At 40.8% G+C, this 17,880-nt stretch overlaps 1 protein-coding gene across 1 annotated transcript in view; it reads right to left on the bottom strand.

The window, feature by feature from the left end:
• Nucleotides 1–17,880, bottom strand: part of arid4b (AT-rich interaction domain 4B) — a 42,930-nt gene that overhangs the window by 14,527 nt on the left and 10,523 nt on the right. The window contains 7 exon segments of the mRNA XM_039783065.1: nt 2,165–2,244; nt 3,528–3,669; nt 5,900–5,991; nt 6,344–6,423; nt 7,710–7,800; nt 8,107–8,172; nt 13,891–14,001. Coding sequence (XP_039638999.1) covers nt 2,165–2,244; nt 3,528–3,669; nt 5,900–5,991; nt 6,344–6,423; nt 7,710–7,800; nt 8,107–8,172; nt 13,891–14,001 — 662 coding nt within the window.

Below are 17,880 nucleotides of genomic sequence, written 5' to 3' on the forward strand. Positions count from 1 at the left end.
ACTTCCTGAAACCCCCCATCTCTCCTCTGGATGTGATATTGCTTTTCCTGAAGAATGTTTTCCAGAGCAATTGTTTTTGCAAAAGGCACGTCGGTTGGTTATCACTAACAATACCAAAGTCTGCAGAGGAAAATGAAAATGCTGGCCCCGGCACTGTGCGGAAAAGGTCACATAGCTTATGGATGTGACCCCTCTTTAAAAAACAAATCACACAGGGAGCAGCATGTTAGAATAACTCTGTAATAATAGACGAGAAGAGGCTGACATTAATGATAAAAATGTACAATAACAAACAACAAACAAGTGGAGTGCGTTTGTTGTAAAACAATGGAAAAAGGGAATGGTGCAGCATTGTAATGGTAGCATTACTGAACGGAGGGTACGGACAGTCTGACTGGGTGTGGGTGCATGCAAAAAATATTCATACTCAGCAATTATAACGTGGTCAACGGTTAAAAAAAAAGAAAAGCTTTGTTCTCACTTAAAACAATTTATAAACTTTCCTCTGCAAGGGTTACTTGCAAAACCTTTGATAAATCCAACTTTAACATTACATAAGGAGACAGGATCAGACTGGTGCATCACATCACACATACACGAGTAACATCTTTGTTATTCCATCCACATAAAGTCAAAATTATTGGAGGGAAACAAACCTGAACATCTCATTTACAATGATATAGATTTTCCAACTTCTTACATCATTATATGCTGCGTCTACCCGTGGGTACACTGTGCTGATTTTCCGGAGTGAAATCAAACTGCTACAGAGCAGAAAGAAAAACGGCTACCGTGCAATTTCATTTGCAACGAAAGCCATCACAGGGTGCCATGTTCAGAGAGGAAATACTTCACACATATAGGACTTTGTCTCTGATTTATCATCTCTTATCTTATCCCTCTCATCAGCTCTACCCTTCACCTGACTATTAGCCAAAATACAAGTGATAAGGGGGACTTTTCACACTTCTTTTGCAGATTAGGGGTCATGCTGATTATTTACGCAGGGCATATGAAGGAATGCAGACTCAAGGCTGTTTCTGTCATCAATGGAATTCAAACGGACAGAAAAAGTAGACTTTGGAACAGCAAGCAAACACCAGATTAATGTATGTCGAGTGTGGGCTATGTTTCTACCCACATACAGAGAGACTGCAGTTACAAACCGCTAGCTGAGTGCAGACTCTTGGACTTATTCCTCCCTTTGCCACAGACCAAACAATCTGGCCGTGTGGTTCCACGCCGAGGGCAGGCTACAGGGAAGCTGCACTACCTTAGCTCACCAGTAACTTTACAGCCTGAGGACAAATAAAAGAACACAACCAGGGAAGCGCTGGCGGGGAAGGCACACAGTATCTTAACTATTGTTGAGAGATCGCAGAAACAAAGGTTATATTCTTCTAAACCTACGAACAAATGTGTCATTTAAACACGCACAATAATTGGTCAACAGGGAAAAATGTCATCTGTCAGAGCTTCTTCAAATAATGTGATAATTCAGAGATTTGTCATGAGTGGAAAGTTCAAAGCACATTACAATTCATAAAATTATCTAAAATATTTGAAAATATATTATACTTCTACTGTGCAGCCAGCCATATCTGAAAATAGAGTGCTCTCAAGCATTTACATTTGTCAATATATATTTTTTGCAAAGGTTCATTGCACATGTATCCAATAAAAACATGTTTATCCCCCTGATGGAGATGTTTTACACTAGCACTAGATGATTAGTTGATTAAAAAACAACTTAGATCACACTGCTTGCTCTTCGGGGAATTATTAGAATTGTTGGGGCTTTGTAAATTATAGTGTGGTCTAGACCTACTCTATCTGTAAAGTGTCTCGAGATAACTCTTGTTATGATTTGATACTATAAATAAAATTGAATTGAATTTACCAAGTGAAAATGCCAATCATTTGCTTGTTGACTTTTCAAAAGATTGCTTGGTTTAACGTTTATTTGGCCATCATTAACAATTAGGCAATACTTAGGCCTAACTTCGTGCAATGCTAACTTTGTATTGATTACGTAAATAGTTCAAAACCAAATTGATGTATTAATTGAAAAAGAAAATGTCAAATAATCTACTGCTTATCGTTAGTGCAGCCCTACTTCACACATGGTGCAAATGTGGTTTTCAGCACATTAGTGATGACTCACAATTTTCCATCCTTGAAAGAGCGGACAAAGATGTTGTCCTTCTTCACAGTCACGTCTTCGTGGCAGTCTGGGGAGATGACCTTGTTGCACAGAAACAAGAGACAGTGAAGAGGTCAGATGAGGTGGTACTGTCTACGAAACAAAGACAAACAAGCGAGTGGGATGAAGAGCGATGTGTAAGGGATGCGCGCCCACTTGCAGCATGTGCTGCTGCTGTTTACTGGAAGTGAGGAGCACAACAGTGGGAGTTGTTCCAGTGCCAGTGTCTAACCCACAGGAGGCAGCACTGCCATTATGGAGATTTGATTTTCACCACGACTCCCGTCTGCTTGCTCCTGCTCTCTCTGTATGTGCAACATGCAACATGCAACACGCAACACACACACACACACACACACACACACACACACACACACACACACACACACACACACACACACACACACACACACACACACACACACACACACACACACACACACACACACACACACACACACACACACACACACACACACACACACACACACACACACACACACAGGACGTTTTTCCTTGAACACTATGACTCACGTTTGCTCTGTGATTCCATTTCCCTCTGTGACACATACAGTATGCTGCGCTGCACCCAGCTCACACATGGAGACTTTGACTTTTATTTTACCAGGCCTCTCAGAAGCACACTGTTTGTTACAGCCGTGTATCATCTGTTGCATGAGACATCTACCAGTGTACTACTCCACCCCTCTGCTGTACGGTCTTGGTGTAATCAATGATATGCCACCGTGTAATGCACTTCTCTGGGCTGTCACAAGGAGGCAGCACGGAGCTCAGTCAACAGCAAGCCAAGAACAACAAACCCTGGAGGCGGGGCCCTGCTGACTACACAGTTAAAGGGACAGCTTTCCCCACCCTCTCCCATTCTCCCAGTTCTACTTGTAACACTTACATAAACAAACAACGCCTGTCCCCATTTCACAGTGTGCAAACGGTGGCTGAGAGTTCACGATGGGTGGAAATAAATGGATTGGAAAAGACTGAAAGCATCAAACCAGTGTTTGTGCTGCAATGTTGCATGAGGGAGAACAAGTCATTTCCTACTTTCAACTACAGAAGGCAGGCAGCTACTGGTAAATAGTTAGTCTTATTTATAGAAATCAAACTGCAACGGCATGCATATTTCCAACATTTCATGTTGGGTGGACTGTAAAGTGATAAGATAATCCTGCTAAGGTTACATAAGAAGGCGTTAAGATGAAATGGCACAATGCTGTGGGTGTACTGAAGGACCAGCAGCTGTGGTCCCTGTTGCCTCACAGTGATGGAGCAGAGAGCAGTGAGGGAAGGGAGACTATAAGCTCACCAGAGCAGGATACCAGGTGGTCTTCTTTTTTTCCCCGGTGGCGACCCCCTCCACACAGACCACTTTCCCGAACAGATCCTCATTCTGCCGCTGGTCGCTCTCCTCTTCTTCGCTGGAGGATGAAGACAATTCTTCTTCTTGACTGTGGGAGAAAAGGACAGTTTACTCAACGGACCGCACCTTAGAAAGGTAGAGTGAGCATGTGCATGACTTTTTTTTTTTTTTTACATTCATCACATCCAGTGTGGTGTTGACATTTGATTGAGAAAAGTGCTGTTCTTATCTCCACCTGCAACTGGAGTGCTGTAACTTATCTCTATTTTTACACAGAAGTGTAAAACTGCAGAAAAAAAGAAATACATTCTAATTGCTCATACAGTGACAAATATTTTGGCATTTTTATATTAAATCCATGCTATATATAAACGGAATATAACATTGTGTGCGCTGGTCTCTCTCAACACAGGATTTCATCATCAAAACGTCTCCAACTAACAATAAAAATCATAACAAAGCCTTTGTAGTCTTATTATTATGTAGTACAATCAAAAGCATAACAAAACCTTTGCAGTCTTATTATTATTATTATTATGTAGTACAATAAAAAGCATAACAAAACCTTTGTAGTCTTATTATTATGTAGCACAGCGAAACATGAGTTCTGCTCTACTGATTAGCTCGCTCATTAGGATCGGTGTTTTGATGAGCCGGCTCATTCTTTGCTGTCTGATATCCTAATGCTCTGGCTGCAGCGAGCAGACAGGCAGCCATGTCTCGGAGTGATCATGCAAGAAGCACCAGCAGGCAAACAGATCCTCTGTGCCTCAACACACACGCACGCACGCGACTCAAGAGCAGTAAATCAGCCAGTCTGCTACTACTACTACAACAACAACAACTAAGCTGTAAATCAAAGTCATAAACAAAGCACTCTAGCCACTCAATGTGGCAAATACTACAATTCATGTAGGAAAGAGTTTGCTCCCATGTAATGACTATTTTAGTGGCAAATGCTTGACTATTCCTTTACTTTTAAGACAGTAATTTAAAAGGAACAGTTATTTTGGGGAAAGCGCTTATTTGCTTTCTTGCTGGAAGTTAGAATAAGAAGATCAATACCACTCTCATGTCTGTACGCTAAAAGCTAAAGCCGGCAGACAGCTAGCTTAGCTTAGCATAGAGACTAGAAAACCAGAGCAAACTGCTATCCAGGCTCTGTCCAAAGGTAACTAAATCATTTTACCAGCACCTCTAAAGCTTACTAAGTAACACATCAAATGTCATGTGCTTAATCCCTACAAAAACTGAAGTGTAAAAACCGAACGTTGTGGTTCTACTGGGGGGGTAATCCACCAGACCATTTCCTGGCTGGGAGTAGTAACATGCTGGCGTAACTTTTTGCTGCTTCCCTGAACATCTCATAGTGAAACAAACACTGTAAGAGGTAACAATCTTCTCATCTAACCCACAGCAAGACAGCAAATAAGTGTAATGTTCCAAAATGTTGAACTATTCAATTAACAGAAGAAGAAATGATCTCATAAAACAAGCATGTAGTGGTCTTCTTTATCTCCAATAATCTCCACTACATTGTCAATCCTTGTAATTTAAGAATTAAAACTGATGAACTAAGACTATTTGTGCACAGGAAGACAACAGGTCCAAGGTGCTAATGTGCAGCTGGAACAGTTGTCAATATTGCATCAATGTTAAGAGTTCTATTGACTTTTCTCTATTATCAAGGGGTGTCAGAGAATGAGATTATGTAGCAGAGTGTCCTCTTTAAAACAGAGAGAAGCCACAATTATATCCAGCGCCAAAAAGCCCTCAGCACTTCCTATTCCCTGATGGAAACTCTGCAGTCTCCCAGGAGTAGGCACATCAGAACACAAAACACACACTAGAACATTTGAGTCAAAGGAGAGGAAAAAAGATAATATTCAGCAGGACCATGCCGTGCTAACACTGCCTCTGCAGCTGCAGCACACACACACACACACACACACACACACACACACACACACACACACACACACACACACACACACACACACACACACACACACACACACACACACACACACACACACACACACACACACACACACACAACAACAAAAAAGAGGGCTAAGGAGCGCGGGCGAGTAGGCTCTCTACTTCCAGGCCTCAGGCGCTGTTTATGAAGGAATGGAGATGAGAATAAATCTTTCATTTCAACTACTGTCCGCATACTTAGAATGGGGAAGCCTGTTACTAAGGACTGTGGATTGGTACAGTCAGAAAATCCCTCCCAGTCAGCATCACAGACCTCTGATATATTAAGTCTGATATGAGCCCTGCAGGATGAACAGAGACGGAGGGGCGATACTCACATTGGGTTCGATCGTCTGCCGCGGTTGCCCTTCTTGCCGATGACAGGTGTGCCGAAGTGCTCAGGGTTGGTGAGAGGGAGTCTGTCGAGTGTCTGCACGGGAGACAAACAGAAAAGAGCCACCTTGTCAGACACTGAATTGGAAGACAAAATATGTATCTTGTACACCTGAAAGAAACTCTCTTCATGGGATCTCAGCAGTTACAAACAGTGGGATTTAACCAGCGCTTTACATTTGGCAACTTTGCTGTGATATCGGTTTCCTGGAATTATATCACAGCTGAACTTTTGAATGCCAATGTGGGACCTTTCATAAGCAGTGCTTTAATTTGAGTAGAGATGAGGGACTGTAAATGAAATTCAATTAAACAAATTTAAAAAAGTTCAAAACAATTAAATGAGCTTTGCTTCTCTAGAAAGCTGAGCGATAAGTCACAATACTTGCCTCGCTCTCTGCAAAGTGACGCGCTCCTTTCAGGCAGAGAGAGGAACGCCTCAGGGTCTTCTCATCCCCATCGTCAAATACTGCAGAGATGAGAGGCAAACTATTAGGCGAAAGACAGACAGACCCACCCACACACACACACTTTATTTACAATAGGTTAAAAAACAAATGATGCTTGTGTTTAAAGGCTCCTTCAGCAGGCAGTGACAGTCGCTTTTAGCTCACAGGTTTATTACATCTTCAAGGAGCCTCTGTTAGACAGAGTGGAGTAAATAGTAAAATAAAGGAGCATTTACTGATTCTATTTATTTATTTACTGATTCTATTTATTTATTAACTGATATATCTCTATAGACTGACTTTTACAATAGGCAAGCATAACATACATCATATTACAAAACTCAAGGAACCTTACTTTTACTTTCAGCAGTCACACCGCTCCCAAGGATAAATCATTAAATTCCATTAGCCACTGCTCACTTAAAGTACTTGGCGACAACAATGAGGGAAAAACACTTGAGGTAACTTCAACAGTGACATCAGTCATGTTTTGTTGACGAATGAAAAGAGTGAAAATGTGCCAAGACGAGAAAAGGAAAACCCCATGGGCACTTTTTTGTGACGATCAGCTGCTGAGAGACAACAGATCTGCGCAGCAGTCTACGCTCTGTATACTTTGGATTATCCAATACTGTAACGGTGTACTCTTCACATCACAGACTCGCAGTAACAAAATGCAAGAAAGGTTCCAAATGTTTTCCAGCTTCTCAAATATGAGATTTTGCTGCTTTCCCCTGTTTTATGTCATTGTGAATACAATATGTTTGGCATTTGGACTGTTGGTCAGACAAAACAAGCAATTAGAGGATGTCACCTTGGGCTCTGGAAAATGGCGATTCCATTTTTTTTTTTTTTCACAGATTTTTTTTTAAAACATTATAGACTAAACAATTACTCCGTTATTTGAAAGAAAAATATTGATAATAAAAGTTATCTTTAGTTGCAGCCCTACATGCTGCATTTACCACTTCTTACATTATGCTGTATAATATTCCAACGTTGACTCAGCATAGTCTCGCTCATTCAGCCTCTAAAGCTACCGAAGATTTTTTTCAACTCATTTATCTTGCCTATATTTGCTTCATGCTGCACAATATTTTCATATACTGTATGAAAATTATATGAGAAATCACTTCATTCTTTACCTTTTCTTAGGAATTAATTGAAGAGGTTTCTTGCAACATCATGAAAATACAAACCCTGAAAACACTTTGGAAATTCTATTGTACATACCATATTTTTGCAAGTCGTAGGGAAGAGTACAAGTCTTGGAGTGAGGAGCAGAAACCCTTTGTTATTGACTTACCAACAGTATATATACTAGCATCGGTCAGCTTATTGATTGTGGCCTCTTGGTAAACTCCATCCGGATTCTTCACCTCTACAACAGCACCCACCTGTAGGACGGATACACTGCTGTTATTTGGCATCCTAATGTGCTACTAATGATAAATCTAATGAGGTGTTTTAAAGTAATTAGAATCATATTGCTGCTAAAAGAATCATAATCGACTGAAATTAAATTGCAAAGCGAATGCTTCATTGGCCAATTCTTTTTTCTACATTCACTATGGCTTTATAGTCTGAGCCAAAAAAGACTAAACAAAAGTAATCAAGGGTAATTAACGACAATAGGTGTGTTATAACAAGGTTTCAGCCAACTGTGGGGCAACGTCGACCTCCTCCATATTTTCCTGCCTTACCTTTAGAGGTCCTTTGATGTTTTCATCATGAACCTCAGCTGTGGACAGATCTGGTTTAAAGGTCACCTGGGGGAAGGAGGTAGGTGGGGGCAACAGGAGAGGAGAATCAGTAACGAGGATAAACAAACAATTTCCCCAAGGCCAGACCGGGCCACATCAATCCTCCACTACAGAGACAGCACATTCCCGCTAACGATGCTGGACTTAGCGATGCACTGCTTACAACGATGCTCTCTTTCACACAACACTTGGCAGCGAGGCACGTTTGTTGCTTTAAATCAGTGTGGTCTGAGATAACTAAACATAATAGTAAAGACTTCTTGCTGTCATTAGGCAAACAGCATGTGTATGAATATTTAATACTATGGCTCATTTCTAGCACCGCTGAGTGACCGACCCCCCTAATTGGCAACTGCACCGCATCTGTTTCCGCCAACTGCGGTGGATTTCTGTTCTGCGTTTGTGAGGGCTACACTAACCGACCTCCCAACCCCCCAAGTGAGCCACAGTACATCATAATCTGATCATGCTGTGGTAACACTGTGACAGAAAAGACCACAAGGCGCGCACGCACACACGCACACACGCACACACGCACACACACACGCCCCACACACACACACACACACACACACACACACACACACACACACACACACACACACACACACACACACACACACACACACACACCCCTACCTCCCTGCTTCATATATCAATATTCCTTCTCTGTTTCCATGCATGTGCTAGTAAAATAGTAAAATAATTATAATGGAAAACTGGCTTCACTTTTATTGACTGGGATTTAGTTCAGAATCAACCGCCATCTCAGAAAACAAGCCTGCAGGTAACAAATTCAGACAATGCTCTCTCTCGAGTCGTTTTCAAACATAACAGCAGCAGAAACAGCAATCAAAGTCTCGCTGTGAAGGCGGCATCAAGACAACGAATGACAGGAATACATGCTGTAAGATGCTGTTAAATTGTCAGGTCATAAAATAGGATGGAAGAGAAAGGAATAAAAAGATTCCTGAGGCAGCGTTTTATCAGTTATAGAGATAATAACATTCCTGCCCGCCCGGTGGAATAAAGGACTTCCTTTCTTCACAGGGACGAGCAGGAGCCTCTGCTCTCCACAGACAGAGGGAGGATGACTCTTAGCTAGAGAGCGTCAATAACACCTGGCCATCCAGACAACCTCCTAAAGGCCGTTTCACAGTCGCCGTAGCCGAGCTGGCCCGCGCCAATGTGACGTCAAAATGACGTAGATCTCACTGGCGCGCAAGGATTTTGAGTCCAGAGTGTGCACCACTCTATTTTTTTTACTCATTTTCAGTTTCATAATTGTATTTAGAGGTTGTACCAGAATAGGTTTGTGTGGTTTAATTTTCAGAAAACACCATATATTTGTTGTACTGCACACTGCTGCAGCTCCTCTTTTCACCCTGTGTGTTGAGCTCTCTGTTTTAGCTACAGAGTGAGGCATCACACTTCTGTTCCATCTTAATGTCACAGTGTTTTCTGTTGGAGATGGTAAGTCCCTTTGGGGTGGACATTGGGCTTTTTGCACTTTGTAAACCTATAACGTACACAAAAAGATATATAACACAATAAAGGGGAAAAGCCAAAAAGCATAATATGAGCACTTTAACAAATATTGAAATACAATTTAAAACCTGATGATATAGAGCCTCAAGCTAATTTAAGGGATGTGAAAAGGTTTTGTCGAGAGCTCACAGTACATTATTTACGAGATTCTTTCTTCCAATGAGCCTAAAAATGTCACTGAGCTGCTTGATATTTCTCTTGCGTTTTTCCCATTTTAAAATGCAAGATGTTTATGTTTCTGTTTACTTGAAACAGAAACATGACGTGAACTTTGATCTCAATTTAAATCAAGCAAATTTGACTGTAGAGGTGTAATTCTATGTCTTTTGGACACACACACGGACACACACACACGGACACACACACACACACACGGACACACACACGGACACACACACACACACACACACACACACACACACACACACACACACACACACACACACACACACACACACACATCTCCTCTTCTGATTTCACGTGTTGTTTGACTTCATTGTTATTTTAATGGTTTATCTGACATTTGGTCAAATGACACCAGTTGAAAACTTGCCACTTTGATAACACTGGCCCATTTACAGTGATGTTGAATGTGCCTTGTCCTGGTAAAATATAAAACAAACATTACTACATCTCAGAGTAGTTGCATCTTTTTGCATCACAATTTGTGTCCTTGCAAATCTGCATCTCTTCACCTCTGTACACGTCGTTCTATTGACTTTGTTTGCATTAATACTGCCTCTAATTAGGGCTTTGTGCCACACAGTATAATGCAACTGAAGCGCAACTTTCACTACATTTATTTTAAAGCAAACAGGACTGAGGCTATCACTTTTTATTTTTATTTTTTAATTATAATACATGGGGAAAATATAATATATATTGATACTTAACTGTAATAACCTGACCAAAATTCAAAATTCACAGTGTATAATTGAAATAAATGCATCATAAGCAAATGCTTTGAGAGAAGAAAGGGGTGCTGATCTGCAAAAAAGTGGAAATATTTTTTCATTTAACAGATACTTTTATTTGCATTCTGCAGTGAAATCTTAAAAAAATGAATGGACTGCTAAATACTGGGCTGAACAATAACCCAACGACTACTATGAGCCTGGACAACAACGGTTTTGTAAGTTTTGTCAACATACTGTTGACTGGACCCGCAAAGACAAATGTAACGACCATTTGAAATCAAAAGCTCATCTCAAGAACAAAGTCCTAAATCCACAGCGGGCCAATCCCTCCAGGTTACCATTGAGGCAACGAGAAAATCAATCGATGCAAGGCGTGAGTTTGTGAAAGATTTTGTTGCAATGTGTGCTGAAGCTGACGTACCGCTTGAGAAAATGAAGAGGATACGTCGGTTTCTTGTTATACATTGCAAGCAGGGAGGCGAACTCCCAGAAAACACCAGTAGCCTCAGGCAGACCCACCTGCCGCGGGTCTTTGACCAGCACACGCAAAAACTTCTGCAAGAGATCCGTGGAAAGAAAATCTTCGGTGTTGTCGATGAAACCTCTGACAACCGAGATCGCAGTGTCCTCAACATTGTTATAGGTGAGCATCCAATTAGCTCTTATTGTGATTTTTTTGTAGATGGAAAATACATTGTTGCTGCTTACATGCAGGGGTCACTGATGATGATGGGTTAACACTTTATGGCTGCAATATGTCATTGTGTTGGCTTTCTGTCAGGCACATATCATTGTTTCAATGTTTGGCTGCATTTAATCTTTAATTTAATATTCATCAATCCTACCTTTGAACCGTTACCTTCATGTAACTGTTATTTTTACTGTTTATTAACGTTTGGCTAGATTTTGGAGAATTTTGAATGTGCTATGCTGAATATATTAACAGTTTAAATAAAAAAAGCTGAATTGTGAGTTTGTGTCACTGAGGGCCAGATTTACTAACACTGGCGCAGTTTGTGCTGCGTCTGTTTATGGGAGTTCGGTAATAGCGCACGCTATGCTTCCACATTTTGCGTAGTATTTATCAACCCTGACACCCATCAGGCAATCAGCGTCTTTCTCCGCCCACTATACCGTAAATTGCGCTGTAGCAAAGCGCTACTGGTGCTATAATATGGCTGGGTGCAGACTGCGATATTCCAACAGCTGATGCTATGACTGTTTGAAATGATCCTGATGCCGATATATTTGTAATATAGCGAGGAGTTTAACAACTGCTGGAATGGGGGAGATTCAATTTCATCTTTGATTTCTTCCAGTAACTCTAATATTGCATGGCTGCTTGATCTGTAACGCTAAATGATGTTGTGTTCACTGAAAGTGTAATTCTTGTGTTAACGATATTTTCAGCCTCGCCTATGTCTTTGTCTTGCTCAGATTACTGTTGCCATTTCACCAGCGGCATAAAGGTCTACGAGGAAACTCGACTGCGGCTGGTTTAGAACTGCTTTTAAGAGGCGGAGAATTTCCCCCGCAGAATAGAGACGCGCTCTTACTGACAGTCTTTGTAAATACCACAGAATATATAATTCGCGTGGCACTTTTATCTATCTCCACACCTTTTTGGGTGGAACTCCCACTTTCCCCATGACCCTCCCACGAACGCATATTGAAAGTGCAACTTGTCTCTTCTCGCTCATGTGGCAGACAATCTGCGATTTTACCCAAGTGCGCCCCGTTTGTAAATAGCCCGCATCAGTTACGTCCGTCTTTGCGACCAATTAGCGCCTGGAAACAGGCGCAAACGGCTTGATAAATCTAGCCCTGAGTTTTTAAAGGTCAATACTGCTTAGAAGTGAAAAGAAAATGAGCAAATCCGAAAATAAATCTTAAAAGGGGTACAAATAAATCCGAAAAACGGAATTTGAAAAAAAATAAAACGGATTTCATAGGGCCCTACATTGAATCTGTCATGCAGCACTCATTTGTTTGAAACAGTACTCAGTTAACTGTGCCACTGGGTTAATCCTGACTGATCAAATGTGTGCTGTCACAGTGAGTGATACTGACATGGTGCTAATTGAACTTTTTACAGGTCTTCTAGTATGGATTATCATCATAAATAATAATGTCACACAGATCTTTCATTGGGTTTTAAAAAAAACTCAAAAGACACCAGCGCCATATGCTGCCTGGCTGCCACCATCGACTTTGTTAAACAAGCAGACAGAGATTAGTGAACCAAAGAGCTAGAGAGGAATTCATTATAGTGGGATATTCTAATTCACAACAACCGCTGAATAATTGCTATGTTCTCCATTTGTGTAACAGAGCTCATATTCGCATTACAGCTACCCACAAACATACCCCACACTCGGCCAATTAGTATGGTAATTCATTTATGAGCTGAGACTGTCCTATTTAGCTGCATTTTAGTCCACACTATTTTAAACCAGAAAATCACATGGTCTACTTTGTCATGTTGTTCGTCTCTGTCCATAAGACAAAAAGGCCATCATTTGTCACAAAATTGGCAACATCGCTGCTCTTTTGTCTCTACAGGGGAAACTACAGTGCATTGACACAGTGAAAAAGCCAGCATCCAATCTTTGTTCCTCCCACACACTCTAGCAGAATGAGAGACAAGCGATCAGTCTCTATTGTATTATCCAGATGCTCCAGCCCCACTGGGAAATGAGATACTGTACTATGTACATCAGGCAATGCCTTCATCAGCAAGGCATAAAACCAATGGGAAAACAGCAGACACGCCGTCCCCGCAACAAAACATGGAAGCAGTGGGCGAGAGGGATGCCTGAGGACGTGATGGGTACCTGGTGGGCTAGACCAGACCCTGCATCTGTCACAGCTGGGGCCCTGATCACCGTCTCAGCTGTATGAACACAACTAACAACCTAAACCAGGTGGGTTGAGCTCGAGCATGTAAGCAACCCAGCTGGATGTTTGGCAACATCAGAGACAAGAAAAGAATTCAGTCTAAAATGTATCTAATAGGAGGACATTTTAATTATTCCAACAACACGGTCTGTCAAGGAATGTTTTTGGACAGCATCTTTTAAATGTGGCCATCTCCAATCCAACCGCTCATGATGGGCATCAAAGTGGAGCTGTGTGATCTTGATCGTTGCCCCTTCGCACAAAGACAAGAGCCCCTCACCCTGCTGCAATCCACTTCACACACACAACACAGACAGATAATACATTTTTAATTTCGTGAGCACTTTAAAGTATGACTTACCTTGGCCTTGACGAGCCTCTTGGCAGTCTTAATCTTGGCCTCACAGAAAGCCCCTCTGTACTTGGCACTCACATCCGTCCCTACTGTCAAGTAGGGGGGCTCCTCCAGAGTCTGAGGAAATAAAAATAAAACAAGAAACCAGTGAATTCAAAGCATTTATTTATTTATTTATATAAAATATATTTATATATATAGCTTAGTGACACGTGTATTCTCACAGCTAGGAGGACACACATACAGGCTCCACGTAGTTGTAGGCCAGCTACACAAAATCCACCCAGCTCAGTGATTCATCCATGAAAAACACATACCATCTGCTCTGGGTATTGGAAAACAAGCCTCTGAGGGAGCAAACAAAAAGGCCACTTCACTACTGCTTTGATGACTACAAAGAAGAAGCTACCCGAAACACATAGAACCATCTTGTGCCATCATTGGATGTTTATCAAACCTTTTTTTTTTTTTTCAAGATCAGATTTGCAGAGGGTTGGGTACACAGAGAAAACAGACTTCCTATTTGTGGATGCGGGCAGAAGATATTTGTGGTTCATGTAGTGCAAAGATGGATTTACTGAGAGTGTTTCACTAAGGCTTAATAAAAAAAAAAAAAAAGTCTAACCTAACAGATATATTTAGACATCTTTCTGGAATAAGACCCAAAGTGGGGCACACTTCCTGCTGACAGGACGCATCAAGACCAACTGCAACATGTCATATGTGTACTTGGTCAATACTCCTGTGTGTTACTTGAGGGAGAAAAAAAAAATCAGGTCCTCCAGTAAATAATCAAGACTCAATAAGATAGGTTTTCTCATAACCACACTTTAAGAGATACAAATCAAATGCATACATCTTATGTATTTCCAAGGTAATAACAGCGGGTTATTGTTACCATGAGGAGGGCCTTTCAAAAAGTAAAAACTACACCAGCGATGAAGGAACTAATCACTGAAACCAGCTGCTGCAGGCCTCTGTGGCACATGCTTGTGCCATGACCAAACCACTTTCAGGACTGAAATGGTAAAAAGTCCACATCTGTAAATTTGAGACCTTTGTCGGGTTTTTAATATTAACAAATCTGTCCCATTACTTAAAACACCACCCAGGGCAGAACACTGCAGCCAAGCCACTCCACTTCCTCCACTTCGAAAAAGACGGTCAAACTAAGCCCCCACGTTATCATGCGGTATGTGTAGGCTGTATACTAGGCATTACGTTAAGAGCGTTATTCATTCAATAAGTCAGTCAGTCAGTCAGTCAGTCAGTCTACAATAAATACATACATAAAAATACATAAAACTAAATGAATATTAGGGCTGGGCGATATGGCTGAAAACTGTATCACGATATAAGTGTTTCATATCGGTCGATATCGATAATTATTGATATTTTTTATGACCTATTTAAAATAAGGACCAGGAGAAAAATATATTAAATTTAAACATTTTTATTTTAAACCTAACCTTCCTCTGATTATAATCCCCTCAGTTATAAAAGCAGAAATGTCAACACAACCATGGAAATCACTCAAATAATTAAAATGTAAACATAAGTCTAAAATCACAGTGAAGAAAGAATAAGTAAGAATTGCTTAATAAGGTGTAATAAAATGGTGCAAAGTGTTAAAAATAAACATAGAGAAACCTGAAACCTGAGAAGAACTATTTTCTGCAGGTTTAGTGCTAGGTTGGTAACCTGGCTTCTGGACAGTGCTCAGCACGTCTGCCTCAGTTATTTCTTTGTAGCGTTTAGTAAGGCGCTGATGCAGAGTACTCTCCATGGCGGTCTGCTGCTTGTGCGGTGTAGCAGCTGCAGATGTTGTTAGACGGTGCTGGCGAATACGGCTGTGCTCCGAAGTATGAGCGCGGCTAAGGTGGTAAAACAAGTTTGCGGTAGTGTTGGTGGGGACGACGGTCAGAATATAAAATCCCCAAAACTGCCATACTGACTTTTCCTGTTTTATCAACAATTTCCTGCTTCGCTCGCGACGCACCACTTTCCACTTATCGCTCCACGCCGCCGGTTCTGTTATTGTAGAATCCAACACGAGACAGCGATGTGGCGCAACCAAACTTGATACTGTTACATGATTGGCTGTTAGAGTGTCACTCCCTACGTTGCTAGGTTACCAGAGAGTGAGTGCCAAACTTGCTTTGCAAATTCTGGTTTCTTCCGAAAGAAGAAAAACAAGTTATCGAACGTTTTATCGAACGCATTTTCTATTGATATTGATTACGTGTCTATCGCGATACATATCGTTATCGTTTTATCGCCCAGCCCTAATGAATATTAAACAAAAAATAAAATGAATGACATCTTTTTGCCTGCAAACTGTATTTCAGAGAAAAATTGAATTTCAATTAGGTAAATTAGTCAAACTTAATAATAAAGAATACATTTTCAAAAATCAATTTCACTCCCTCGCAAATGACAGCAGACCACCTCAGAGTATCACTAAAGGGCCGTCCACACCAAGTATGATAACTATAAATCTATAGGTTTTAAAAATCGTTCTAACTCCAGTGGATGGCGGCGTCCACACCACAACGACAGTGGAGAAGGATAGAAACACTGACAGCCAATCGCAATCCATCTGAGTTTACAACATGACACGGCAGAGAGAGACACTGCAGAGACATTTGGCTACGATCTTAGATCGGTGTATTTTAAACATCAGTACTTTGAAAGTATTTCTCTCACCACTCAGAGTGTATCTTGTGTTTTTGTCCCGGTGCACACACTTGGCACCGCCCGCATGCTCTGACCCCCCCAAAAAACACAAATATTTAGATATTAGAGCTGGGCGATATGGAGAAAAATCTAATATCCCGATATTTTTGACCAAATACCTCGATATCGATATTGTGGCGATAGTGTAGGGTCGACAATTGGTGCTTTCACAACATATGCACACAATGAGATTTTTGATAAATAATCATCAGTTATGTTGATATAATAACTATGTGGGTAAAGGCAAATAATAGAACAGTCTGGTGTGTTCGGAAAATTACATCACTCTACTGTAATGCAGCCTTTAAAACCAGGAAAAGACAACACTTGTGTCATATCAGGATATTACGATATCCAAAATTTAAGACGATATCTAGCCTCAGATATCGATATATTGTCCAGCCCTATTAGATATATATCGTATTTGATATATAGCCCTATTTGCAGTTTAATCTTTTTCCCCAAACCAATTACTATCAAGGCATTTTGTAACTGGTTTTATCAACTTTATAAATCCTGATCCTTTGTCTATGTAACCTATTGGGCTCTGGGTAAACCAGCTGTAAAAAATGATTGCAGTATTGTCTTAATAATTGAACCTCTTCCTAACCTAAGCCAACAGTTTTATAGAGGAGTTCCACATTGACAGAGTGCATCAGCAGAAGTGAGCACAGCCGCTTTATGAACTACAACAAAGATAAAAATCTGCTTTGCCTCTATTTCAGCATTGTGTTGTAGGTTCACCACTCCTCTTAAGTGCTAGCACTGATTGAATACTGCTTTTGAACTTGTGTATTTTGTTAAAGATAGGGATAGAATCAAATGCTGCTCATACCTTCCTGCTACAACCATTTCACAGCGATATCCTTCTCATGCATGGATACTATACATACTGTATAACATTAAGGACATGAGTGTATTGGATTTATGTATGTAGGTCTGCATAAGAAGTAGCTGTACAGCCGTTTCATGTAGGAAAATATAAACATTCAATCATGATTTGAACTTGGCAGATATTCAATATTAAATGACTCAGATCAGTATCAGGGTCACATAAACTGTCTACAGTCTACAGCATATGCGTTGCCTTGGGCTTCCTTTGTGTTGGCATTTTAAACTCCGGTCGATTTATGAGGACTATGGGTAACCTTTTCTCAGATCTCTGCAGGGTAATTCCAGACAGCTAGCTAGACTATCTGTCCAATCTGAGTTTTCTGTTGCATGACTAAAACAACTTTTAAACGTATACATGTTGCACCA

Source organism: Perca fluviatilis, chromosome 19 (genome assembly GCF_010015445.1).
Source record: "Perca fluviatilis chromosome 19, GENO_Pfluv_1.0, whole genome shotgun sequence".
In the NCBI taxonomy this organism is placed as follows: Eukaryota; Metazoa; Chordata; class Actinopteri; order Perciformes; family Percidae; genus Perca; species Perca fluviatilis.